General features: G+C 34.5%; 3 protein-coding genes across 3 annotated transcripts; 2 read left to right on the forward strand and 1 right to left on the reverse strand.

The window, feature by feature from the left end:
* Window positions 1-308: 308 nt before the first annotated feature.
* On the reverse strand, window positions 309-15,850 carry LOC134271100 (uncharacterized). The gene is made up of 5 exons (XM_062753353.1): window positions 15,772-15,850; window positions 8,549-8,637; window positions 1,974-2,067; window positions 1,114-1,220; window positions 309-447 (listed from the first exon to the last, which is right to left on the reverse strand). Exons 2-5 carry the CDS (start codon window positions 8,610-8,612, stop codon window positions 344-346), a joined length of 369 nt encoding a protein of 122 aa, XP_062609337.1. The 5' UTR covers window positions 8,613-8,637; window positions 15,772-15,850; the 3' UTR covers window positions 309-343.
* Window positions 9,167-11,670, forward strand: LOC134271099 (uncharacterized). The gene is made up of 9 exons (XM_062753352.1): window positions 9,167-9,407; window positions 9,515-9,735; window positions 9,841-9,967; window positions 10,096-10,267; window positions 10,382-10,461; window positions 10,598-10,806; window positions 10,942-11,126; window positions 11,263-11,348; window positions 11,444-11,670. The coding sequence occupies exons 1-9, from the start codon at window positions 9,281-9,283 to the stop codon at window positions 11,668-11,670; spliced, it is 1,434 nt and encodes a 477-aa protein (XP_062609336.1). The 5' UTR covers window positions 9,167-9,280.
* LOC134271104 (uncharacterized) lies at window positions 11,738-13,559 on the forward strand. The gene is made up of 4 exons (XM_062753358.1): window positions 11,738-11,857; window positions 12,250-12,424; window positions 12,558-12,686; window positions 12,790-13,559. The coding sequence occupies exons 1-4, from the start codon at window positions 11,738-11,740 to the stop codon at window positions 13,557-13,559; spliced, it is 1,194 nt and encodes a 397-aa protein (XP_062609342.1).
* Window positions 15,851-27,683: the final 11,833 nt, after the last annotated feature.

Genomic DNA, 27,683 nt, shown 5'->3' on the forward strand with positions numbered 1-27,683 from the left:
TTTTTATAACACCATCACAATTGTGCCAGAACATAAACACAGTGAAGTTTATGAGAGTACAGTGTTCGTTCGTCCGTTGGTTTGTCTATGATATACGTGTACTCTTATGAGTGCCAAAATGCATAAGAACAAGATTGGTCATGAAAATCAAAGTACCTTAAGTACTGAAAGACCTTTTTGCAGTTTTTTTTTCCTTTCAGAGTACATATGATATCTATGTTTTTTGCAGAGAGAAAAAAGCAATTTTTACAGATTTAGAAGAACGGAAGACTTATTTGTTGCCATGGCAACAAGATTCTAGTTTATTTATATTTTTTTTTTTGCAAATACGTGGAATTCTTTTTCAAAAGAGTTTATGAAGAAAAACCCCGAGTGTTAGGGACGGCCAGCTAAGAAGCGACATCATGGAACCGCAGCCTGAAGTGGAACTAACGGCGGAAATGGAACCTGGTAAAAAGTAGAACAACAGAAATATTAATGATGGTTTAAAGAGTATAGCAATAATCACCGATATACATTTTGTCAAGAGGAAAGTATTTACAGAAATAATGCAGAAATTAAATCAGTAATTATGCATACATTGTCATGAAAATTTATTTATCTTGTTGAATATAGGGTTTATGTAATTTACACTTAAATATGATTTCGTTATTATACCCCTCGCTTGAAAAGCGGGAGGGTATATATTAATCGGTATGTCCGTCCGTCTATACGTCCGTCCGCCCGTCTGTCTTTTACGCTTTCGGGTACCCATCTCTTATCCGCAACTCCTCTTATTCCACTGAGTGAATTTTTATGAAACTTTCACAGAATCTTTTTTGCATATTGCCATTGCGCATCTCCTATTTTACGTTTTGATCTAACACATATTTTGAGTTTACCGGCCAGGGAAAAGCATGGCCTTTGCCATTATAACCATATGGGAGGCGGGGGATCATTTAGTGAGCTCATTGCTCACAATACCTCTAGCTTTTATTGGACACATATTATTGTAAACAATTGATTTTTATGAATCTGAGTTTAGATGTTACAATTCAACATTGAAAGCTCCATCAAACGTAACATGGGAGAGGTGGGGGACTGGTGTTTAGAGATGTATTTTGTATTACTTACATCCGTACGAAGACAAATATGTTTTGACATTTGTTATTGTGGTGCTGACATCCACACCACAGTCCGATACAGCCTTATATAAACAATTCAGATTAGTATTGTAGGCTCTGCAAAAAATTAAACAAATCATATACATGTATGAAATAAAACGACTTCTTTATATATTTGTAGCAGAATGCATGTGTTGGTCTTTGCTAAAGGAAGAGCTAGTAGAGCAACTCTAATGTTTAAAGGAATTCATATACTGATAATTTTCAATAATAGATTATGGAGTGATTAAAAACAATGAAAGATATAATTTGAAGGTAATTAGTATTTTATCACCTTCATTTGTCATGGCAACCCTGCACCATTTTGCAATGCATTATTTACATTTCATTTTTAGATCTGAATATAAACTCTCATGTCAGATGAAATGGCAGACTAAACAAAAATTGGTAGCATAAATTTCAGGGATCTATATAAGACGTGAATATATACAGAGAAAACTGCGACAAAACAATAAAGAGCATCCTCTTGCTAGAACTGGTATGATAACAATTTAGACCATGTTTACATGATTTAATAAGCGAACTGAATAAATTTAACAGGATATATTTTGATTTTTCATTAATAGTTTTACAAGAATTAGATGAATAATAATTTTTTTCATTGCTAAAGAAGGGAAAAATTTTTAAACAAGAAAATTACGAATTTCTTTATACTTTAGAAATTTATTTTCGCATTATTTCTAACAAAAATCCGTCCCGAATAATTTGGAATCCATTTTATTATAGATCTGTATTATCATCATTCTTAAAATTGAAACATAAAAATCTTCAAACATTTTTCAGTCCATTTTTCAAAACAATATCACCTACCTGCAAAGTTTGCTTTTATCCTGGCCTGCTCCGTTGACCGCAATGGTTAAGGCGGAGGTACAAGTCGTCAGTTGGCCGCAGCTTTGCGCTTCAGCTAATCAAAAAAGATAACAGATTATTCCAGCAGCATTAAGGTTGAAATTAATACGTACATATAGTCATTCTTGTTTTTCAAACATTAAAATTAAAAAAAAATTGGATAGTCAAGCAAATAGAATTAAACTTAGGCTAGTCAATACCTTTTTCCACCTTCCGTTTTACTTTATGCCAGATTTTAATTTTTGAATTTACCAGGTGACAGTCAAAGAAATTGAGCATGATAAATTTTGTTATAGATGTAGAGACTATTCATTAATGGTTGGTCCCCACCCATCTAACATAGGTAAAATCATGTGTAATGATGATCTTTAAAACTATAAAATAAAACATTTGGTCAGTGTACGAAATTTTTTTACCCGGTCATGAGAAAAAGTACATGGCGAGTCGGACCGGTCGGAAGTAGATGTTCATTCCTCCATGGCACCTGATCCCACCTCAGATTGATTGATTGTATGTTGTTTAATGTCCCTCTCGAGAATTTTTCAATCATATGGAGACGCCACCACTTGCCGGTGGAGGGCTACAAATTTTGTCCTATGCTTGGCACTCAGGGCCTTTGAGCAGTGAGGGATCTTTTTCGTGCCAGCACCTACTGCGACACGGGGCCTCGGTTTATACGGTCTCATCCGAAGGACCGGTCTCCACGTCCCACAGTGGGATTCGAACCCGCGACGTAAGGATTGACTCCTTACTTCGCGACTCTAGAGCAGACGCTCTAACCACTGCGCCACGTGGGCGACTCCCACCTCTGATGTTTTGTATGTTATTTAGGCCCATGTTTGCGCTACTCCTTTTGTATTGTTTTTTGGATTTATGGACTTGAAAGCTGTTCCTTATCTCCATATGTTTCACACCATATATTGCATTGGAACTAACAAACCCCGAAGAATGATATTCGTGTTTGCACATTTATGTTGTTTAATGTTAGTTTCTTCATCATACGCTGTCCCTCTTTCCGATTGCCTTCTCCACTTTTAAATAAAAGCGAAACATCACTGATTGTTTTTATTATGCGCACGGATAGATAGATCGGGGGCGTATATTGTTCTTGTCCTGTTTGCCTGCAAACTTTAACCTTTGTCATAACTTTTGAACCATGAAAGATAGAGACTTCATATTTAGTATGCATACTCCACTAGTAGAGTTCTTTCATATGACACCAAAGTGAATGATCTTGTGACCTTTACTGTGACCTTTTTGCTCTAAAGAAATTGTCTGCAATCTTTAACATTCGCTGTATCTAGTGAACCATGAAAGATAGAGATTTAATATTTTGTTTGCATACTCCACTAATAAGGCAGGCGGTGAAATAATTATTTTTATCTCAAATAATTTATCCTATAAACGTCGAAAAAATTTAAAAATTACTAATATTGAGACAATATGGTTAGAAATCAATTTAAAGAACACACAAGCAAATTCAAAGAATTGTGGTCCCCCGCTTTCGGTATCTTTGTGGGCAAGATATCATTTTTAAGGTCAAGGTCAATAGGTCAGTTTTTGGTATCCTATGAAAGGTCTTGCCATAAAGAATACATATATTTAAAATATGAAAGTCCTAGTTTCTACCGTTTAAAAGTTGTGACCAAGGTTAACGTTTTTGAAAAGTAGTTAGAACGTCAAGGTCAAAGGGTCAAAGTTCTTGGCATGCAATGAAAGGTCTTCTTACAAGGATTACATATGTGAAGTACAAAAGCCCTAGCCCTTACCGTTTAAAAGTTATGGTCAAGGTTAAAGTTTTTTCAGAAGTACGTTAATCTCCAAGGTCCAAAGGTCAAAGTTGTTGGTATCCAATGAAAGGTGTTGCCTCAAAGAATACATGTGTGAAATATAAAAGTCCTTGTATCTACCGTTCAAAAGTTGTGACCAAGGTTATCATTTTAAAAAAGTAGTTAAAACTCCAAGGTCAAGGTCAAAAGGTCAAAGTTCTTGGTATCCAATGAAAGGTCTTCTTACAAGAATAAAATATGTGAAGTATAAAAGCCGTAGCCCTTACCGTTCAAAAATTATGGTCAAGGATATAGTTTTTTCGTAAGTACGTAAATTTCCAAGGTCAAGGTCAAAAGGTCAAAGTTGTTGGTATTCATTGAAAGGTCTTGTCACAAAGAATAAATATGTGAAATATGAAAGTCTTAGTACCTGCCATTCAAAAGTTATGGCCAAAGTAAAAGTTTGGAATTTTTTAGTAAAAGTAGTTGAAACTCCAAGGTCAAGGTCAAAAGGTCAAATTTGGTGGTACCCGAAGAAAGGTCTTATCACAAGGAATACACATATGAAATATGAAAATTATAGCTCCACTAAATCAAAAGTTATGGGCAAGGTTAAAGTTTTTGTGACGGACGGCGCGCGCGCGCGCGCGCGCGTCGCCGCGCGCGCGCGCGCGCGCGCGCGCGCGCGCGCGCGCGCGCGCGCGCGCGCGCGCGCGCGCGCGCGCGCGCGCGCGCGCGCGCGCTAAATTATAAAAAATATTAAAAATTTATCGAATATATTAACTTTTGAAATTGACTTGGGCCGTAGGCGGCGCGCGCGCGCGCGCGCGCGCGCGCGCGCGCGCGCGCGCGCGCCGGCGCGCTATTGAAAAAGCGCGCGCAAACGCGCGCGCGCGCGCGCGCGCGCGCGCGCGCGCGCGCGCGCGCGCGCGCGCGCGCGCGCGCGCGCGCGCGCGCGCGCGCGCGCGCGCGCGATACGCGCGCGCGCGCGCGCGCGCGCGCGCGCGCGCGCGCGCGCGCGCGCGCGCGCGCGCGCGCGCGCGCGCGCGCGCGCGCGCGCGCGCGCGCGCGCGCGCGCGCGCGCGCGCGCGCGCGCGCGCGCGCGCGCGCGCGCGCGCGCGCGCGCCGTACGGACGGACAGACTGACGGACCGACAGACGGACCGACGAATGAGATTTAATGTCCCCTCGCTTTCGCGAAAGCGGGGGACAAAAACCTATATTTTGTTCTGCATACCGCCCACCATCTGCACTCTCCTGCTTGGTGGAGGACCTAGCGAGGGAGATGAACTGTGCCCCCTGCTGTGATGACCAAGAAATCATACTTACAGATGACTTTAATGTAGATCTGCTTAAAGACCCCCCTCAGTCTAGGACATTTGCACTAGAAGAATTTGGACTTTCTTAACTAATACTACACCTACTAGAATTACTAACACCTCATCTACCCTTATTGATCATTTTTATTACACTACCCAACCTGATAACATCTGTGAAATCCAAGTACCACCCATAGCTATCTCTGACTATTATCCTATTTGTGCAACGCGTAGATCTAACACCATGCAACGAGATCTAACACCATGCAGCGTAATGGAAAACACACTGAAATTCAATACAGAGATTTTAAGAATTTTTATGAGGAAGGCTTTCTTTCTAATTTACAAAGTGCCAATTTTAATTCTCTTACAAATTTACACAACCCTAAAGATATATTGGAAATCTTCTACAGCATGTTTAATACATGTACCATTCTCAATGAGCATGCTTAGTTAAAATCTAAACGTGTAAAAACCGAGTCTCCAAATTGGTTAAAGAGGCTATTTTTAGACTATTTTGATCTCCTTTAGAAGAGCTCCATGTAGAGATATAATAAAATGATCAAATTTTAAAATTTATGAATTTTTTCTTCGCCAAATGCTAGTTGACAGCTTAAGAAATCATATCCAAAATTTTAAGTTATATCTGGTGGTTGATAAAAAAAACTAATTTGTTGACCAGCTAGTCTCCTTAACACAAGAAATTAATGATGTTAGACAATTATGAGATTACTATCATCAACATAAAGACTTTGATAACTTTCGACATTGGAGAAATAAAGTTAATTTTTGATTAATAATGCAAAATGGACTTATTACAAAACATCAATTGAGAATAGCTCTAATCCTAGGGAATTGTGAAACTATCTCAACCATTTATCTTCTAGGTCAAAAATATTCTCCCATTCTTATTAAAGACAATGGATCAGAAATTGGCGATTTACAATGCATCGTAACTAAAACACAAAATCATAGCTTTAATTCTCAAAAGTTAAAAGAATTGATGAAGTCCAAACTAAATGATAAAAGTGTTTAGCTTCCTTCCTTTAAGTCCGGACGATGTCTTAACTATGCTACGCTCTCTTGACATTAATAAATCAGCAGGTGTTGACTTCATTGGTCCCCGTCTTTAAAAAACTTTCTACGAATGTAATATCTAAACCCGTTACTCATTTCATTAATACTAGCAATACTAATAGCATCTTCCTTTCCCAGCTGAAACATGCTAAAGTCACCCCCATAAAAAAGGTTGACAAAAGTGATCCAATCAACTACCGCCCAATATCTATCTTATCAACTTTGTCAAAAACATTTGAAAAACACCTAGATAATTAAGTATGTTAATTCACTAAAGCCTTTGACCTTTGACCTTATTATGAGCTCACAGTCTGGTTTCAGGGAATTCCACTCTTGCAAAACAGCACTAACCAAACTTAGCTGATAACTGGCTACAAGCAGTGGACCAAGGAAATTTCATTGGTATAGCCTTTCTAGATTTTAGGAAGCCATTTGATTTAGCCAGCCATGATATTTTAATAGAGAAATTAAGACAATATAATTTTGATCCAATTACAATTAAGTGGTTTCAGTCTTATTTCAGTGAAAGGACCCAAAGTGTTAGAATTGGCACATGATCTTCCGATATTTTACCTATCACAGCAGAGGTTCCACAGGGATCTACTTTAGGTCCACTCTTATTTTTATTGTATATAAATGATCTTCCTTAATGTGTAAATTATTCTTATATCGATATGTTCGCAGACGATGCAACTCTGCATTTACCTAACAGCAATGTACATAATATTGAAACAATTTAAATCCTGATTTATGTGAAATTGAAAACCGGTGTTTACAGAATCAAATGATTCTGAACACGGACAAATCAAAATGTATGCTTATGTGTTCACAACCAAAAAAATCAAGACCCAGGACTTGATGCAAAAATTTCTGGCAAAACCTTGGAAAATGTTGAAGTTGAACAACTCTTCAGTTATTCAGTTAGATCAATCTCTTCAGTATACATGTAAGTGTCATTTGATACAGTTTGTAAATCCTTAAGAAACAAGTTATTTACGATCCCTAAAATTAAGAAGTTTCTGCCATTAAGTACCAGAAAACTCTACATTTTGCCTTCAATAACCTGTTGTCTTACAGTCTAGGATAATGCGTCCAAATCTAACATTGAGAGAATTCATCAACTTCAGAAACGGGCTGCTAGAATTATTCTTGATGCAGCTCCTGATCAATCATCAAAGCCTTTGTTTGAAAAACTAGGATGGTTAAATGCATTTGAGTTAGTGACGTTTCATAAATGTATTCTTTTGTATAAAACTTTCTATGGTATAAGCCATGTTAATATCCAGGATCTTCTTATTTTTCATAGCTCTGATTCCTACTCATTGCGTTCAGAATTAAACTACAATCTCGATAACAAAAGCATCGAACAATTCTATTTACAAACTCTCTTCAGGCGTACATTTATGGAATAGCCTACCATTACATATTAAATGATCACCATTTTTACCTGTTTTCAGAAAGAATTTGGAAAATAGTTATAATTACCCAACGTCTAATTTTTATTATTATAGATATCCTTGTCATTATTATCAACTAAGTAACCTTTGTATATTGACTTACAATGATTTCATTGTCTTATATTTTCATTAATTGGTACATAACATCTGATTATTAACTTTAATAATGAGCTTATCATTTTTCATGTACAGTGTATATATGTTCGATTGAACAATTTTATATAGTTTGAATAATAGAAGGCCACGAGGAAGAATAGTACTGTGTTGTAACCAGGTTACCTTCTTTAAATAAAGCACAATTATTATTATTACAGTTCTTTCAAATGACACCAAGCTCAATGACCTGCTGATCTCGTCTCTCACAAATATGCTAAAAATTGCATTTTTGAAGCTTCACCCTTCTTTTTTTGACCATTAGAGATCGAAACTTCAATTTCATATTTGTTTTGCTTATTCCACTAATTAATACCTTTCAAATGACACCAAGGTCGATGACCTTTGTGAATTTGACTGTCACCTGTTTGCTAAAATAGCTTTTTCATACCACCTTCGCCATAAATTTTGAACCATAAGAGATAGAGACTATATATTTTGTGTACAAACTCCACTAATTAAGTTCTTTTAAATGGCATCAAGGTCAATGACTGTGACCTTGACTGTGACCTGTATGCTAAAAAACTTTTTTGTACCTTCGCCTTAACGTTCGAACCATAAAAGATAGAGAATTCATATTTGGTGAGCATGCTCCACTATATAATCAAGTTCTTTCAAATGACAAGGTCAATGACCTTGTGATCATGACCGTGATCTGTATGCTAAAAAAAGCTTTTTTTGTTTGCCGCCGGGTGCATAGAGTTTTACAATCACATCTTGTAAACTGTTGTTAAAATGCTTCTACACTGTAATCTGGCTTACCGTGTTCGAAGACACTGACTAAAATCAGGCAGCAGACGAGGGTTAAGGTGGCGAAATCACGCATGGCCTTTGTTTTCTTTAAGAGAAATCTGAAAATAAGTATCTTTGTTTAAAGATCCCTAAATCATACACTTTGGCAAGTTTTACACACTTACAAAAGTCTAGTTAATAAATTTCACCATAAAAAATTAAAAACAACTTGATTATTTAATCTTAATTTACTCAGATTAAATACAATATTTTTCATATACAGGATTTGGAGAGAACTGAGGTTCTGAGAAGATAGCAGCTTAAGCTTTTATATCTAAGGTAATTGTATAAGAGGAAGATCAAAATGACAAAAAAATTAGCAATTTCACATAGGCTGATTTTTACCATTTAGGTTTTCCTAATAAAATTTACCTGGCTTGGTATATTTTTCTTAAGTTTATATTACACTTTTAGCACCAATGTAATATATTCTAAAATTTGTTTTCACCTGTAAACCTATACTGAATGTGATTTGTCTATATTTGTTTTTTCATTGAAATATTACTAAAAATTTTCAAGTCCTTGTTTTATATTCCAGTTCTTAGGAGAACGAATTCTAAAAACCATCAACTTTTATAAATTTTTAAGGCAAGGCCATACTTTTTCGTTTCCGGTTTTAAATTTTATACACCGACATCAGACTTCCGGTTATCACTTGGACTTGGCGCAAATTTTTCGGTGGTTTGTTTTAACATAAAATTCATGCGATTGAAAACAAATGCAACGATGCCCCGGTCTGAAAAAGGGACATTCAGGAAAGCTTCGTTCCTGCGCAGACTTGAGGGGCTAAAGAAAGCAAGAGAAGCCCATGCCTTACGAGGTAAACATGGTAAGTACTAAGTGTCTGTATTGTGCGAGCGTTCTGCTCTATTTTTGACAGTTGGAATACGTATCAAAAGATTCGATCATTAGATTCATTTATTTTGTAAATATTAGATGCCAAAAATGATGCTCCGTGCTTGGAAAATGATTCTTCCCCTGTCCTACGAACCGTTAATGGTCAAAGTGCAGAAAGTGCAGAGAGTTCATGGAGTGTCGGTAGACGGATTGTAGAACTCGGCACTCTTGTTGATAATTTGAAAAGAGATTGCGTTATGTGTGGGAATGCACTTCAGCTTGTCAACACTGTAGGTGAAAGGAAATTTGGACTAGGACAGGTATTTATTTTTATTAAATATTGTCAATGACTATGTACCTAAAAAATTCGTTTTTAAAGATGCGGCATTCCCCTTCACTTTCAGTTAACTTTTGGTCAATTGCAGGTTCTGCAGATAAAGTGCACGCATTCCAGTTGTGCCCATGTTAACGACATACCCACGGGCAGTAAACATAGGGTTAAAGCAGATATGAAGCAATATGCTTGGGATGTCAACACAAAGCTGGCTGCAGGTATAAATTAGAAATTTTATCTAGACTTGCAAATAAGCATATAAAAATAATTTAATACTAATAATACAGAAGTTAAAATGTAAAATAATTATTTTATTTTCATTTTATTTCTGGTAATAATCTCTTAGGTATGCTAAATGGTGGTTATGGAATTACTCATGTAAATGCATTACTGGCTGCATTGAATATCCCGGGGATCACTAACAAGAGTCTTAAAAGCAGAGAAAGAGAGGTGGGGAAACACTTAGAGGAAATGGCAGGGCAGAGTTGTAATGAAGTTCTTCAAGAAGAAATGAAACTGTAATTTTTTTTATTTATTTTGTTTGTATTGATATATAAATTATGTTTTGAATTTACATGTTAATAATATTTGATAATACATGTAATTGCACATTTGTGTTATTCATTTTGTAGGAGTGATGAAGACATCACTGTGTCTTTTGATGGTGCCTGGCAGAAGAGAGGTACTGGTAGAGGATACAATAGTCTCACTGGTATGCCCTGGTGATAATGTTATTGTTGCATGTTTTGATTCTCCCTCCTCAATAAAGATTGAGATATAGAGTTACATATTCTAATACATGTACATGTAAATGTAGTTATATGCTAGCAGTATTTATCTTGTTACAGGTCACGCATCTCTAGTAGGAGAAAAAACTAAAAAGATAGTAAGTTTCTCTTCAAAGAGTAAAAAATGCAGAATCTGCTCAGCTGCAACAGCTAAAGGAGTTCCACCCAGAAAACACAACTGCCGAAAGAATTGGCAGGGATCGGCAAAAGCAATGGAGCCGGCCATGGCCTGTGAAATGCTGAGTGCAATCAAAGATGAAGGGTGCAAGGTAGCTTTTTATTGAATGTTTAATTTTTATCAGCAGTAATGTCAAATATGGATGTACAGTTTAGTACCATAATATACATGTATATTTAAAACTTTGCTTTTTAACTGAAGTACAAATTTCCAATGTATTTCACAGATAGGAACTTTAGTCATGGACAATGACTCAACAACCATTGCTCACGTAAAAGCCACTGTGGACCCAGCCATTAATAAAAGAGCTGACAAAAACCATACAAGAAAAGGTTTTACTGGAGCTTTGATTGAGCTTGCCAACACCCATAAAGTTTTGAAAAATCAAAAACTTAGAAGTCACATTGAAAGGTTTGTGTTTCTGAAGTGTAATATTTCAGTACAATATCCCTTGGTCAACTGTAGTCCAAAAAAACTTGTTACACATAATTATAAATGTTATGGCTTATTATTTTTAAAAATAAGTGTCTTTTTCCTTCTGTTTTAGATGTTTTACGTATTGTGTACAGCAAAACAGGGGCAAGGCTAAAGATCTTGAAAATGAACTTGGCAAAATTGTTCCACATTTATATGGTAAGAGTATCAACAATATAGAAGTCATTACAAAATTAGGAATGAAGATTAGGAATGAAGAATGAAAACATTTTAACCAGATCTTTTTTTTTAAGGTGAACACGAATGCTGTGGAACTTGGTGTCACAGTAAAAAGACTGACTATAAGCCTCGAAATTTGCCATATGGAAAGCATCTATCCTGCACCTTACTCCGAGAAGCTTTAGAAGCTTTATTCAAGAAATACTGCTGTAAGTCAGAGGAGCTGGCCATGATGGGATCCACCCAAGTCAATGAGAACTTTAACCATATGGTCTCCACTAAAGCCCCAAAAAGATTGTAAGTACTTTGGTTATTTCTTCCTGTTTAGAACAACAGTTCTGAATATGATCTTAACAATTGAGTCTGAAATGCGAGATTCAAAGTCCAAAAAATGTGTTGGTAGGTTTTATGGAGGTTCAGAGAGTCTACATGCTAGACTCTCAGCTACTGTTTGCCAAAAGAATATGGGTTACGGTTACATATCAGAGGTAGAAAAATGTGTTGAAAGTTTCAAGTTGATCATTTTTGAAATTTGTTTTTCATTACAGTTTGTTGTTATGTGTTATGTTTTCTTTCTTTTTTATGGCAAACCATAAAATGTTATTTGCATTTGTATTTAGTGTTCTTAAAGTATATTTTTGATTTTAATAGTTTTCCACAATAAATGTTGTAAATTATAAAAACAAATAGTCTTTAGTAAGATGTTTACAATCATGTTTATCTGCATAAACATGTACATAAAGTACCTAGAGGATGGATTTCTTAAGAAATTTACATTCAAAATTTATCCCTATTCTTATTAACCAATTTACCATTTTATATGAATATGGAACAATCACAAAATGAAAATATTTACTAAAACATAAATTATATCTTACAGCTGAACAAGAAAATGGCATTGTCACCTGGCAATTTCACAATGAAGCATACCATCAGACTTGCCAACAAGCTCAAACGGAAACGTCTCATGCAGAGTTTACCGTCCACCAAGAGACGTCGATTGGAATTAAAAGCCGCCAGATTGTCTAAAGAAGCAGCGAGGAATGTTCTAGAAGGTACAGTTTCAGTTAAAATAGAACTGAATCAGTGTAACATTTTACTTTAATTTATTGTTTATTGTTCACACATTTAGAGAAGCCATTGCTGTTGGAATTTCAGTATTATTCACTTGAATTCTCTTTGTCACAGGACAATCATACAAATCAGATATTGGTCTTGAGGAGGATGTTGATCTTGATAACATTGATCAAGAACCCCTTATAATTTCTCCAGAGAGCAGCTGCTTCATGTATTTTGATTTTGAAACTACCGGACTTAGTAAGATTTTTTCCCACTTTACCTTTTTAACCTTTACTAACAAATATCAATACTTCAATTTTCAGGTTTGGTATCAAATAAACATGTATAATTTTGCTTTCAGGTAGAACATCTGACATCGTACAGATTGCTGCAGTTTGTGAAGATAGGTCAATCAATGTTTATCTGAACCCCAGTGTACCAATCTGTAAGGAAGCATCGGCTGCAACAGGTCTCAGATATGACAAGGGACAGCTCATTCTTCATGGAGAACCTGTGCCTTCAACGAGTCAAGTCGATGGTTTGACCCAGTTTGTAGACTTTGTTAGAGATTGTGAATCAAAACCAGTCATTGTTGGACACAATATTCAAAACTGTGATCTTCCAATTCTCCAATATCATTTGCAGAGACATGGTTTACTTAAACAATTTGTTGAAAATGTTTTAGGTTTTTTAGATACACATAAACTTGCAAAGAAAGTTTCCGACAGGAAAACAATGGGGAATTTTAAGCAAGAAACCTTAGTCAGATTGTGTCTTGGGAAAAGTTATGATGCACACAATGCTCTATCTGATGTTTGTAGTTTACGCGAACTGTACGAGTCAAATTTAGCATTCAAATGTGAAGGTTCAGATATATTTACCATGAATTATTACAGTGTAAAGTCCTCATTAGTTCCATTGGTACAAGGCAACATAGTATCTACACTGATCTCTAACAGGCTTACAGCTAACAATCTAAGCCTAAACAAGCTTAAACTTTTACATAAGCGTGACACCCATAGTGGGATTCAGACTGTCTTTAGTGAGGTTGTATCTGGTTCAAAGACACCAAGAATAACAAAGTCGCAGAAAATCATTGGCAAAGTTGTTGAGTATTTGAACTCTTTATAGTTCGAAATAAGTACATGTATTTTTATACAACAAAATTATATGTTTATGAGCTATACTTGCTAGAATCTACATATATTTTTTGTTACACTACATCAGTTCTTTTAATATGTATGAGATTATAAATTGTAAAAAGAATTTTGTACTTGTACGGGAAAAAATGTAAAACAGGGAAGGGTCCCCCCCCCAAACTATATGTGTTCTAAGTGTTTAGAAGGACCAAAATTTCAGTATTTTTTAATATTCCATTTGTATTTCATTCTGAGAATGGATCTATTTGTTACATTTTAATATTTTTCAAAGTTTGTAAAATATAATGGTAAAATATGCTATTACCGAAATGGGGGTAGGGGTATTCAAGATATGATTTAATAAAATATCTCTGGTCAACCATGATAAAATATGTGTTTTTGGTAACCTTAGATATTATTCTAGATGTTTTTAAAGAAAAAGTGGCATGTAAACAATATAAATTTTGGAATTTTTCAAAATAATGCTATTATGTGGGTTTTTTTCTGATGGATGTGAGCAATATAAATGTTAAATGTTACATGTTTTTAATTGAATTGCTCAAACAATTCTCTTTGTAATTGATTATCTATTAGATTGGATGGATTATAGCACAAAACATTGTGCTTTGCTGCATACTTGAATAAAATATGAAATGTTTTCTTCTTGTGTTAAAAATTGGCATTTGAAGTTTGGGGTATATGTGCTCTCTAGCACGTAGTATGAAAATAATCCTGCAAAGGTACATGTTTTATGGGTTTCTTTGTTGGTTAAAGAGTTGTTTCAGTTATTAGAGAGAAAAAATAAACTCTTTGACAGTTATTTCTAATAGTATTTACCTACCTTAACATCATTAGAATGAAATTCGGTACCCACATAGCCATACACAAGGTCTATAAATAGCATATGCTGAAATAAGTTTTTCTCCTTGTTTGTGACGTCACAATGTGTAAATGACGTCACTAATGAGGACACTTGTGACGAAAAATGTTTGTCTCGGTCGAACTCGTTCAACAACCGACTGTACAATTTATTGTAATATCTTAGAAATCCCTCTACAGTATCACATAATAATTTGTACACAGTTTATTTACATAAATGAGTTCCTATAGATTCAATTAATGATTGGATTAATCGTTTTAGTGAAGGAAGGCTGATGGTTAAAAATGATACTTGTCATCTTGCCCAGTGAAAGCAAGTTTGAAAAGATATGTATTTTTAATTAAGCAATTTGCTATCAAAGACCTCCAATTAGCACTTTGAAAAATAGTTGAATATTTGAACAATGATATAAGTATTAAATACCTAAGATATCGTTTACTTTAGATTTTAAACATATTAGATATGATAAAAAGGATGCACCCATTCTCTATCCACCTTGAATAAAGACCTCTCCTGAGACGGAAGATTTGTGTTTTAGTGGTCGCAATGCTTATTTTTGGAAAGGATGTTATTATCCACCCATTCTGTTGCCGAGATATGACCATGTCTGACAAATTAACTGTTCTTGTCATAAAAATTAACTCACATGGAAAGATTGATTGATTGTTGGATACTGTTTAACGTCCCTCGCGAGAATTTTTCACTCATATTGAGACGCCACCACTTGCCGGTGGAGGGCTACAAATTTTGTCCTATGCTCGGCACTCAGGGCCTTTGAGCAGTAAGGGATCTCTTTATTGCCAGCACCTACTGCGACACGGGGCCTCGGTTTATACGGTCTCATCCGAAGGACCGGTCTCCACGTCCCACAGTGGGATTCGAACCCGCGACGTAAGGATTGACTCCTTACTTCACATGGAAAGAAATATAAAAACCGGAAAAATCTTTAACTTTTGTGACAGAACACTACGGAGGGGGTCACGTGACCGCCAATATCACGTGATTCGCGCATGCGCAGAACGGTGGTTGATGTGCATTAAAATCGGGGAGGATTAATTTAAAATATAATCAACATTAAAACCAAATATTGTTTCTTGTATGGAAGTTATTCTATTAGTTTGCGAACTTTTTGATCACCCCTCGTAGATATGCTCTAATTCTTTTTCATCAAGTTAAAAAAAAAACAAGAAAAGACAATAAATGTATCAAGATACCATTATATGTAAATTTCCTTCCACACACCGTAAAAAGAAATTTAAAAAACGCACTTTTGAACTATTGAAAGCATCAAACAAGCAATTAAAAGAGATAACGGAGGATTTACCTGTAGATTTAAAAAACAATCCTTCCCAAAGCAATGTGAAGAAGCAAGAAGTCCTGGTGGACGCAAGCTTCCAATTCTTCTTAAACCTTTATTTGAGGTTTGCATTTTGATTGGTTATAGCTTTAGTTTCCCGTTCTTTATGAAGTTCTATACAATTACTGATTAGATATTTCCTTAATATAATTTGTTTCAATTCAGATTTAAGAGTTATAAGGAAAAAGGCCATATACGGGAATGTCTCATTGTTGCAGAAATTGTTCTTGTACATAGAAAAAAATTCCCGCAAATTTTATCATTGGTTGATATTGAATTGATTTTAATTAATTTTTTATATTGCGTCAGTTCTAATTAAAAAAAAATATTTCGACTAGGAAATCATATTTAAATTTTTAATGGAAATCTTTGGGGAGTTTTACCTCTGAAAAACGCTTCTCGTTTCCATTATTCTTCTATTTTAGAAAAAAAATTGCAGAGAAATAAATACCGGTATCAAAATGTCTTACGAGCACTTTTCGTTCTTTCTTGATATGGTGTCAGGAACCTTACGTGCGGGCTTACCAAACAATCTACCTCTATTTACAGGTTTTAGCGCTACTGGTCAGAGACCAGAAGAGCTTGTGGGACAGTAATGAGTCCGTCGTCCGTCTGTCTGTAAACAATGTTTCAAAATGCTACTTCACCTACAGTTTTGGTCTGATTTCAATGTAACTTTTATAAATAAGATGATTCAAATATTTTTTTATTGTTAACCAATTTTATAAAATAAAATTTCATCAAAATCAGTTTTTATCAGAACAGCCGACATTGTTCTGTGATTTTCAAGCATTTGTTGGAATCAAAATAGCACTCTGTTGTGATTACAGAGAGTTACTTCTTCATAAAACAATGGCGACGTCTCAATCTTATGCCTTTAGCTAATTAGAATTCTTTACTCTTAAAACAATTCGTTAATAAAATATACCAGGACTATAATTAAGTGTCTTTTTTAGGTGTCTTAGCGTCTCTATGTGAGTGAATACATTTTCGAAGGGACATTAAACAACAAACAAACAAAGAATTAAGTACGTTACCTATTATACAGAGGCCCACTATTTTCTGCAATTTAATAAATAGGTTTGCCAAATTATAAAAACTCTGTGCATGTACTAGAAGATTGGTAGTTTTGAAATATGCGAAGCAAAATTTCCACACTCCGTTATTTAGACGTACACAACACGTTTAAAGATCCGTTTTTTTCCGGAAATTGCTAGTTTTTCCACTTTTTTCAACAAATATTTATAAAATTGACATACTGCACATTCCTCGAGCAAAATTAAACACATATATTTCAAAACATTTTGATGAAAGACTGATGAAAACAGGGATAAGATTTTGCTCGAGGAATGTGCAGTATGTTTATTTTGACTTTATATTACTATTTCCGGTGGCGGATTGAAAGTTCATTGAGAGGTGTAATTTTATTCATGTGAAATTATGTTACCATAATTCATTAAAAAATGTTATTAAGAAATACTTCATGCATCGGCAATATATTCATGTTCCATGTTTTTCAAAAAAATAGCATACAAACTGGAAAATATGCTAGGATAATAAGGCAGATGACGATGGCCCTGCGATGTGTAGGCCTAACCTGCATCTGACAAATATTTCCGATAAGGATAAAGAGCCAAAGAAAACGCTAAAGAAAAAAAAATCAATTGAATCGTATTAATTAGCACAGAAGGAGAAAACCGGCTTCTTATTTATGCCAACGGTATAATTTTATTTTGGAAATGAGAGAGTTCATAGCTACCATCAGCAGATGTGAATAAATTACGTAATAACGCAAAGATGACGTCACAATAGATCTTGTTTGATTTTCCTATCATTCATTTTTTTATTCAAAACACTATATAAAATATTATAATCCTTTGAAAAATCTGTTCAAATTTATCAATATTCCGAGGCCATACATGGTAGCATTCTGATACAAACGCACATGTATACGTACATATATACGGCACAAACGTTCGGATAGATTTTAAAATATATCCTTCCCGCAGCCAGATGGAAAATTAATATAAAAAACGATAGGCCTACTCGAAAATGTTAATATCTAATTTCACGCTCTGTATTTGTTGCTTATTGTGCCATCTCGATAAAATTTTGAATGCACCAATCTACATTTTAAGAGATGTTTATATCCCACGATGAATTAACGAAAAAAGGCCTATTTTTTCACATGGTGTCTTTCTTTTAAATAAAAATTGCTACATAAACAAAAATGATTGTAATTAATTACATGTATCTGTCAGGGATCCCAAAACGTCAAAAGACGACGGAGTTAAGAAGCGACATAAGTAAACAAGAAAAAATCAAACACATGTTTTTGTTTTGTTTGTTTGTTTTCTTTTTTTTTTTTTTTTTTTTGGGGGGGGGGGGGCATTTTGGATGAGAGGGGTTCGTTGAAACAATTATTATAAAAAAAAATACGCGGGTCATCTTTATCGGTACCTTGCAAAGCAAAATATGCATAGCGTGGCGGCCCTTATTGATATATTGCCACTCCTGATCAGTCCCAATTTTCATCATGTTTTTTTTTTTTTTTTTTTTTTTTTTTTGGTTTTTTTTTTTTTTGGTTTTTTTTTTTTTGTCTGGGGAAAAGAGCTGTAACACATTTCCGACTCACTGCTCCCTTTGATATCAAAAAGTGAACGTTTAATAAACTTAGCTATTATTAACCCTTATCCATTATAAAAGTTTTCATCATCATCTTGTAAAGGTATAGTTTCAAGTTTACATTCATTGAAATAAGTGCTGTGAAAAAATGTTTGATTAAGATGCATGGTTCACAAAGAACATTTATATTCATTAAATCCTGAGAATAATTGCTTTAAAGTCATAAATGGCGTGCAGACAAAATAAACTAAAAAGATATTTGTATTTATTTTGTAGCTTTATATAAAGATCTGAATTCCTGTAATTTACACAATATAAATCAATCACGTTTCATGGATATCCGAGATTTAAAGCAATAATACATGTATATATACATTTATTTCCGGATTGGATAAAAAAATATCAGACGCAGTTGAAAGTCAATTTAACCCACTGAAACTTGGGAATATTAAAGTTCAAATTCATGAAAAACAAATTATTTGAACGTAGATAGCAAATATTATCTTAATCTACACTTAATCGCGTATTTTTTTTTAGCTCAGATATGCCATATATAGCTTAAAAATTTAGATTGAATTTACATCCTCCATTAAATCAAATTAAAATGACAACTTATTCGTGTGAATTTATGTTTCTAATCAGAATTATACAAAAAGAGATTTACAAGTGTTATATAACTCTGAATAATGTATATCCCGCATTTTAATTTTAAAGCACTAATGATATATCGATGTTTAACCTCTCGCGAATTTTTCACTCGTATACGAAGACGCCCTTATTTGCCATCAAGGGCAATCTGATTAAAATAAGATGTCGTTTTCGCTCCGAATTTCGGAGCATAAACAAAGATCTGTAAAAAAAAATTAAACGCAAGTCGATAAAAATACTAAGGTTAGATATATTTGCATTTAATAAACATGATGACAGATTAGTCTGCAATTAAAGTATGTGCATAACGTGTGATTCAATAATGCTGAAAATCCTATCATAAGGGTGGATTAATGATTGAACGCAACTTGTCAGAGGGGGAATTTACAATGCTAATTATTTAAATGTGGAATTTAAATTTGGAATGTTTTTGCATGCTTTTACAGAGATCCATATAGACGTCGGAACAGTGCGGGCCCCACTTTTTTTTTCAAAGATAGGCTTAGTATAGACATCGGACGCTGCTGCGTAGGGTTATCCCCCCTCCCCACAGACATGTTGCAGTACAGGCTTAAATAATTGGGGAAAGTGTTGGTGTTTGGAAAAAATTTTGGTGCTGAAGTTCAAATCTATCCCCCCCCCCACACACACACACACACACACCTCACAAACGAAATAAGATTTTCGTGTTTGGCCAATGCACATTTCCTTTTTTATTTTATTTATTTTTTTTTTTTTTTGCTTGTCAGGTTCTTTTGAATGTATAACATTTTTTTACGCCTAGCCCCCCCCCCCCCCCCCCCCACCACCACCACCACCACTTTCAATTTGCTCCCGACGCCAATGAGATTTAAATATCCTGACGTGTTTTTTTTGTAAAAAAAAAAGATGTTCTTGTATACATGTGTATTGAAAAAAAAACACAACTGAAAATTGTCTTAGGTTAATTTATATACATGTCATCAACAAAAGTCAAATTAAGATAGCCGTCTTCATTTAGAACCATCATAATAATACACGAACAATGTCGCATGCAGTTACTTCGTATATCTATGATGTATGTCCTCGTGTTAATTTTCTATTTACAAACTTATTCTGTACACACACACACACACCCTCACACACACAATCTAACTGAATAAAAGAAAGATATATGTTCATTCGGAACTTGAAGATTTCACCGTGAGCAAAAATTGGAATAATGGACTAATTCAAGCTATAAATGTTCCGTTGAATTTCTTGATGAATCGTTTTCTCGCAAAAAGTAGCAAAATCAATGACCAACAATACTTCCACTAAAGAAAATTAATTTTTATATTAAGCGAAATTTAAACTCGCTCCACATTTTAAGAATGGAACAGAAGAGTAAGCTATAACTTTTTTTTCACTTCAAAATTTTTTGTTTGGCGCTGTATCGGGATTAAAACGTTGAAATTCGATAACGCCAAGTTGACGACGTCATCACGTCAAAGCGTTATTTTCTTACGAAAACTACTTATATTTGAAGAGCTCTCTTGACGAAATGGTTTGAGATAATAACAAAAATTAAAATGACATAGGAAGTGTTTACTCTAGACATGTTTCAAGAACAATTTAATAAGATTTTGGGACTGGGCGGATTTTTGTTCATACCGTACTTTCTTCTTTGTCTGTTGAATTTAAGGTACGTAATACATGGTAAGGTCTGCTTCATTAGCAGATGAGGGTCCCACCTTGAAAACATATCATTCAATTTCACTGCATTTTATTTAATTTAAGTTTTGATCTATAATAACCAGCTCATCTATGTTCCTATATTTACAATTTGCCATTATGGAACTATAGGAGTTGTTGTAAATTTGTCTACATATTCATCCTGATAAATAAATATAATTCAGATGTCTTTTCTTCATGCCTTTAGTTATGTGTTAAACTTCGTGACTTTGATATTGTATATAGCATTTTTATCATCTGCAGATCGATTCGGGTTGGTTCAATTACACATTGTTAACATACTCGTACTGTTTCCAAATAGTTTTGAAATTAAGATTCAGCATCCTGAGACGTCCGGTGTATTTTTTCTTTAATTTGGCCCTTGAGGATTTGTTGTTTTCTTGCTTTTTATCCCTTCGAGATTTGTTGGGATGACATTAGAACATTTCCCCATTGTTCCAAATTTAGACTTGCTCAGCACTTTTTTGGCATTTAGCAGTTGGGGATTTTTTTTGAGCTAGCATCTTTTGTGACACTGGACATAAGTTTTTGGGGGGGGATTTGAACCTGCGACTTAAAATTAGCCACTTACTTCTTGACTCCAAAGTAAAATGCTTTAGAACCATTGCAAATCTCATGGCCCTCAAAAAAGTACATTGATTGTCTTGAAGCATTGGAGGCTGATGGGAAGTTTGAAAAGATATACTCGGAGGTCCGGTCTTTGCGTATTTGAAATGTTGTCTTTTTATTCGATTTATATAAATGTATCCTGGCGTGAGATATTTCACAAGTTCAACTTGGTATCAGTTGTGAATTAATTATTAAGGAATTTTGCTTTTAAACAGCATATGTATGATACTTAGCATTTTGTTCACAAATCGCTTTCTTTTGTACTTTTCTTATTTATAAAGGTAGTTTTCCATTTAATTTTAGAACGTTCTTTCAAAGCTGCTGTCAGAAAAAAAAGGTTTACCTACCTTCTGACCCAACTTGAGAATTTGGGGTTGGGTTAGGGGAAACAAAGATATTTTTAATTCCGGCCTAAGATATATAATTCTGTGCATCGGTTTTTGATTTCGATGAACGTTGTTGCCAAGGTTACTAAAAAAGAAATTTCGGTGAAATGCATTCAAAATGCTACTTATCCTACATTTTTGGTCTGATTTCAATATAACTTGGCACACAACTAGACGACACTAAGATACATAATTCTGTGCATCGGTTTTTGATTTCGATGAATGGTGTTGCCATGGTTACTAATAGAATGAAATTTCCGTGAAAGGCATTCAAAATGCTACTCCTCCAACAGTTTTAATTTGATTTTAGTATTTCTTAGCACACAGGTAGACAACAGTTAGATACATAATTCTGTGCATGGGTTTATGATTTCGATTACCGCTGTTGCCATGGTAACTCAAAATAAAATTTTTTGTGAAATGCTTTCACAATGCTACTTCTCCTACAGTTTTTGGTCTAATCTCAATATTACTTGGCACACAGCTAGACTAGTATACGAAGATACATAATTCTGTGTATCGATTTCTGATTTCGATGAACGGTGTTGCCATGGTTACTAATTGTAGAAATTTCTTTGAAATATTTTCAAAATGCTACCCTTTGTATAGTTTTAGTCAGATTTCAATATAACTTGGTAGTTTTAAGCATTTCCCAAGTGTTTCTTTGCTCTCAGTAGAATCCAGTTGTTTTAAAATTTAGCATCAATGTTAAACTTATTTACTGTATGGTTGCGGACATCTTTTCACTACATATAATTAAAAGTTTTATTAAAATAAAAAGTGAAATCTACCATCCTTCTTAGTTCTAACCTAATTAAATTTTTATAATCGGTTGTTCCCCTTCGTGCTAACACAAGTAAGAAGATCAATTGCTGCATTTACTGGTAAAAATATATATATTTATGAAGGAAGCGAAAAAGCGCAAAAACAAAAAAGAACATGACATGAAATTTTCTCCTTCATAATAATCGTCAAAGAGAGTTAAAAATATTGAATATAGTCTGTTCCCCATTCATTTGACCCTGTTATTTCAGGTAGAGTGAAGGCATTCTCTTTCTCATGGTCAACACTTTTGTGTAAAACAATGTAAGGAACCCTTTTGTGTAAAGAACAATACCAATTCTGAAGCAGCCTATATGTCATTCCTAGAAACACAACTCATAAATCGGCACTAAGTTGGTCATTTTTCACACCTGAGTTACCTATCCTTAAAACACAACATCGGAAAAGTCAATTATAAATAATTAAACTTTTTAATGATGTAATTATATGTATGCATAAGTTATTATCTTTTTTGATAATTTTATGTACCTATAAATCTATCTATGCAATGTTTTTTACCCTATGTGCAACTTCAAAAATTAGTTGAAAGGCCTATTTAAAATGTAAATACTTTGATTTGGATGTATTTTCTCCAAACCTTTCTCATATTTAATACAATGACATATTCCACTTTCATAATAGATGCATTCATTTATACTAATAGACCGTTTTTAGCTCTACTGGTCAGAGACCAGAAGAGCTTATGCGATAGTAATGCGTCCGGCGTCCGTCCGTCTGTCTGTCCGTCCGTCTGTCTGTAAACAATTTTTCAAAATGCTACTCCTCCTACAGTTTTGGTCTAATTTCAATATAACTTGACACACAAGTAGACTACACTAAGATACATAATTCTGTGTATCGGTTTTTGATTTCGATGAACGGTGTTGCCGTGGTTACTAAAAATAGAAATTTCTGTGAAATTCTTTCAAAATGCTACTCCTCCTACAGTTTTGGTCTGATTTCAGTATAAGTTGGCAAACAAGTAGAATACACTAAGATACATAATTCTGTGTATCGGTTTTTGATTCCGATGAACGGTGTTGCTGTGGTTACTAAAAATAGAAATTTCTGTGAAATTCTTTCAAAATGCTACTCCTCCTACAGCTTTGGTCTGATTTCAATATAAGTTGGCAAACAAGTAGAATACACTAAGATACATAATTCTGTGTATCGGTTTTTGATTTCGATGAACGGTGTTGCCGTGGTTACTAAAAATAGAAATGTCTGTAAAATTGTTTCAAAATGCTATTCCTCCTACAGTTTTGGTTTGATTTCAGTATAACTTGGCACACAAGTAGACTACACTAAGAACATAAAGAGACTTTATCAACGATCATTATTCTATTTAATGCTGTTTATAAAGTTTCAAATTCAGCTGCTTAAGTACTTTTCTCTTCCTTTGCTAAAAGTTCAAACCAGTAGAGCTTCAGTCTCGACAGAGACTTCTGGTCTTTATAGCAATGAGCCACTGATATAAATTCTGTGTTTTTAGCTCTACTGGTCAGAGACCAGAAGAGCTTATGCGATAGTAATGCGTCCGGCGTCCGTCCGTCTGTCTGTCTGTCCGTCTGTAAACAATTTTTCAAAACGCTACTCCTCCTACAATTTTAGTTTGATTTCAGTATAACTTGGCACACAAGTAGACTACACTAAGATACATAGAATAGTGCATCGGTTTTTGATTTCGATGAATGGTGTTGCCGTGGTTACTAAAAATAGAAATTTCTGTGAAATTCATTCAAAATGCTACTCCTCCTACAGTTTTGGTCTGATTTCAGTATAACTTGGCACACAAGTAGACTACACTAAGATACATAGAATAGTGCATCGGTTTTTGATTTCAATGAACGGTGTTGCCATGGTTACTAAAAATAGAATTTTCTGTGAAATTCCTTAAAAACGCTACTCCTTCTACAGTTTTGGTCTGACTTCAATATAACTTGGCACACAAGTAGAATACACTAAGATACATAGAATAGTGCATGGGTTTTTGATTTCGATGAACGGTGTTGCCATGGTTACTAAAAATAGAATTTTCTGTGATATTCGTTTAAAACGCTACTCCTTCTACAGTTTTAGTCTGATTTCAGTATAACTTGGCACACCAGTAGACTACACTAAGATACATAGTATAGTCCATCGGTTTTTGGATTTCGATGAACGGTGTTGCCATGGTTACTAAAAATAGAATTTTCTGTAAAATTCCTTAAAAACGATACTCCTTCTACAGTTTTGGTCTGATTTCAATATAACTTGGTACACAAGTAGACTACACTTAGATACATAGTATAGTCCATCGGTTTTTGATTTCGATGAACGGTGTTGCCATGGTTACTAAAAATAGAATTTTCTGTGAAATTCCTTTAAAACGCTACTTCTTCTACAGTTTTGGTCTGATTTCAATATAACTTGGCACACAAGTAGACTACACTAAGAAACATAGAATAGTGCATCGGTTTTTGATTTCGATGAACGGTGTTGCCATGGTTACTAAAAATAGAATTTTCTGTGAAATTCCTTAAAAACGCTACTCCTTCTACATTTTTTGTCTGATTTCAATATAAATTGGCAGACAAGTAGACTACACTAAGATACATAGAATAGTGCATCGGTTTTTGATTTCGATAAAAGGTGTTGCCATGGTTACTAAAAATAGAATTTTCTGTAAAATTCCTTAAAAACGCTACTCCTTCTACGGTTTTTGTCTGATTTCAGTATAACTTGGTACACAAGTAGACTACACTAAGATACATAGAATAGGGCAAGTTTTTTTATTTAGATGAACAGTGTTGCCATGGTTACTAAAAATAGAATTTTCTGTGAAATTCCTTTAAAATGCTACTCCTTCTACAGTTTTGGTCTGATTTCAACATAACCTGGCACACAAGTAGACTACACTAAGTTACACAATTCTATGTATCGGTTTTTGATTTCGATGAACAGTATTGCTATGGTTACTCAAAATAGAATTTTCTGTGGAATTCTTTAAAAACGCTACTCCTTCTACAGTTTTTGTCTGATTTCAAAATAAGTTGGCACACAAGTAGACTACACAAAGATACATAAAATAGTGCAATGGTTTTTGATAAGTACAAACCAGTAGAGCTACAGTCTCGACAGAGACTTCTGGTTTAACTTTACACACACAAATGGATTAATACACAATTAAAGTATACATGTATCATTGAGGGAGTAAGAAAGATTCCAATTCCCCTCGACCACGCAGCTAGGTTAAGGCCGCCCATAAGAAATAAGCCTTAAAATATCCCCAAAAAATCAATATAATGTTGATATTTTTTTATTAGCATGAGTTTTAATTTAATGGAAACTATACTTATGCATATGTATGTATGGGGTCTCAACCGAGTTCGGCCAACGCGACTTCACGTACATCAGCTGTTTGTCACGTGACATGTTTAAAATTAGAAAAAAATGTACGGATATAAAGATCGTAAAAGTTCAACGATATACGGATAATTTTTCAGCATAAAATTGATCGTGTTTTCTTTAAGACAAATTTCTTAACCCGAAAAGTGCTGGGAGCAACTTCTCCATGCCCAAGAAATATATAAAATTTAGCCGGCTTTTGATAAACTATGTGCATATATACTATACGCATTGAAGAAATGTAAAACTACGGAAAAACTCAACAGCGCACAACTTGCTCCCAGCACTTTTCAAAATAGTAGGGACAATAGCTACACGTGTATAAAATATTATAATGTATAATCAAGCGTATATCGTTGAACTTTTGAGATTTGGAGGGGTTGTACATGTGATTGTAGTACGTTTCTGTATAAAAGTGCATGACTGCGGCTTTATAAGAGACCTAATAGTTATCAATTAAATAAGACTGTGAACTATTGATAAATGCATTCAAAAATATTAATCAATTATAGTCAGATCATGCTTACTTAGATTTAATTTTCATATTTTCAGTTCAGCTAATAGCTTTATCTGCATCTCAAGTACAGAGAAACTGCGTGTCAAACTAGCCTATGACGTCATATCTGTTAGTACAGCGAGATCAAGTTGGCTTTGATTTTACATTCTAATAGTGTTGTAATGACAAGATAAGTTACACATTGATTAATATTTACAATTATCATGAGAAATCAAAGTATGTAAGAGTATATGAAAAAGAAAATTATTATTTATTCGCCGAGATTCATTTGTACAATTTCACCGTGACGTCATAATCGAATTCCCGAGGCTCTGCATACACTGATCTACCTTGGGTAGCCCTTAACCTAGTTGCGCAGGACTATTTTCCAAGGCGCAGCCAAGGGAAATAGTCCTGGCCTTAGGGAACTGTTTAATTAAAGTAAAAAAAAGTAGACCATTGCGAATAACAGGGATTCAGCTTCTGGTGCGGGAAATAGCTCACTTGACTTACTCACGGGGATTTGTCCATTATTAACATATAGCGATACAAAAGTAAAATCTTGCGGGTTACGAATATCCGGGAAATAGCTTCCGAAGCTAAGATTAGCTCACTGGACTAAAGCAAGGGATTAGTCCATTCACTGAGAGTTCTAGTGAATCATTTTACTACATAATTTTTACATATGAGAAATATCAGTAGAGATATGATAAATAGATTAAAAGGACACAATGAGTCAAAATCATGTCTTTCTTTTAAGATACCTGTAGCATACAGAGATAGACTTATGCAAATTATGAGTATATAGCTAGGATTTGACAATTAAGCTGCAAGAAAAAACTGTACAATATAAGTGCCGGAAAAACAAAGGTTGTATCTACCGTTTCGTTGTTTTTGTGTTTGTCAAGGTCACGCTACTTTTATTTGTAGCTCAAACTTGTAAACAACATTCAACTGGAGCATGCAAATATGAAAAATATATTCTAACAACGTTTTAAAAAAAAGTCTCTAAATTGTTTGTCTACTTATATTCATTCTTGGTGATTTAGACCATGGTAACTATGGAAACTTATTCAACTTTTCTGCGCACGCATGCAATGGGGTGGAAGAAGTATTGAGCAATATTTTCGGTCTGGAGCATACAAAAATTATTTTTTCTTTTATTTTTCTCCTTAAAAATAGAATTTTTTTAG

The sequence above is a fragment of the Saccostrea cucullata genome, unplaced genomic scaffold, assembly GCF_032062105.1.
Source record: "Saccostrea cucullata isolate Sc308-1 unplaced genomic scaffold, CSIRO_AGI_Scuc_v1 ctg2679, whole genome shotgun sequence".
NCBI classification, from domain to species: Eukaryota; Metazoa; Mollusca; class Bivalvia; order Ostreida; family Ostreidae; genus Saccostrea; species Saccostrea cuccullata.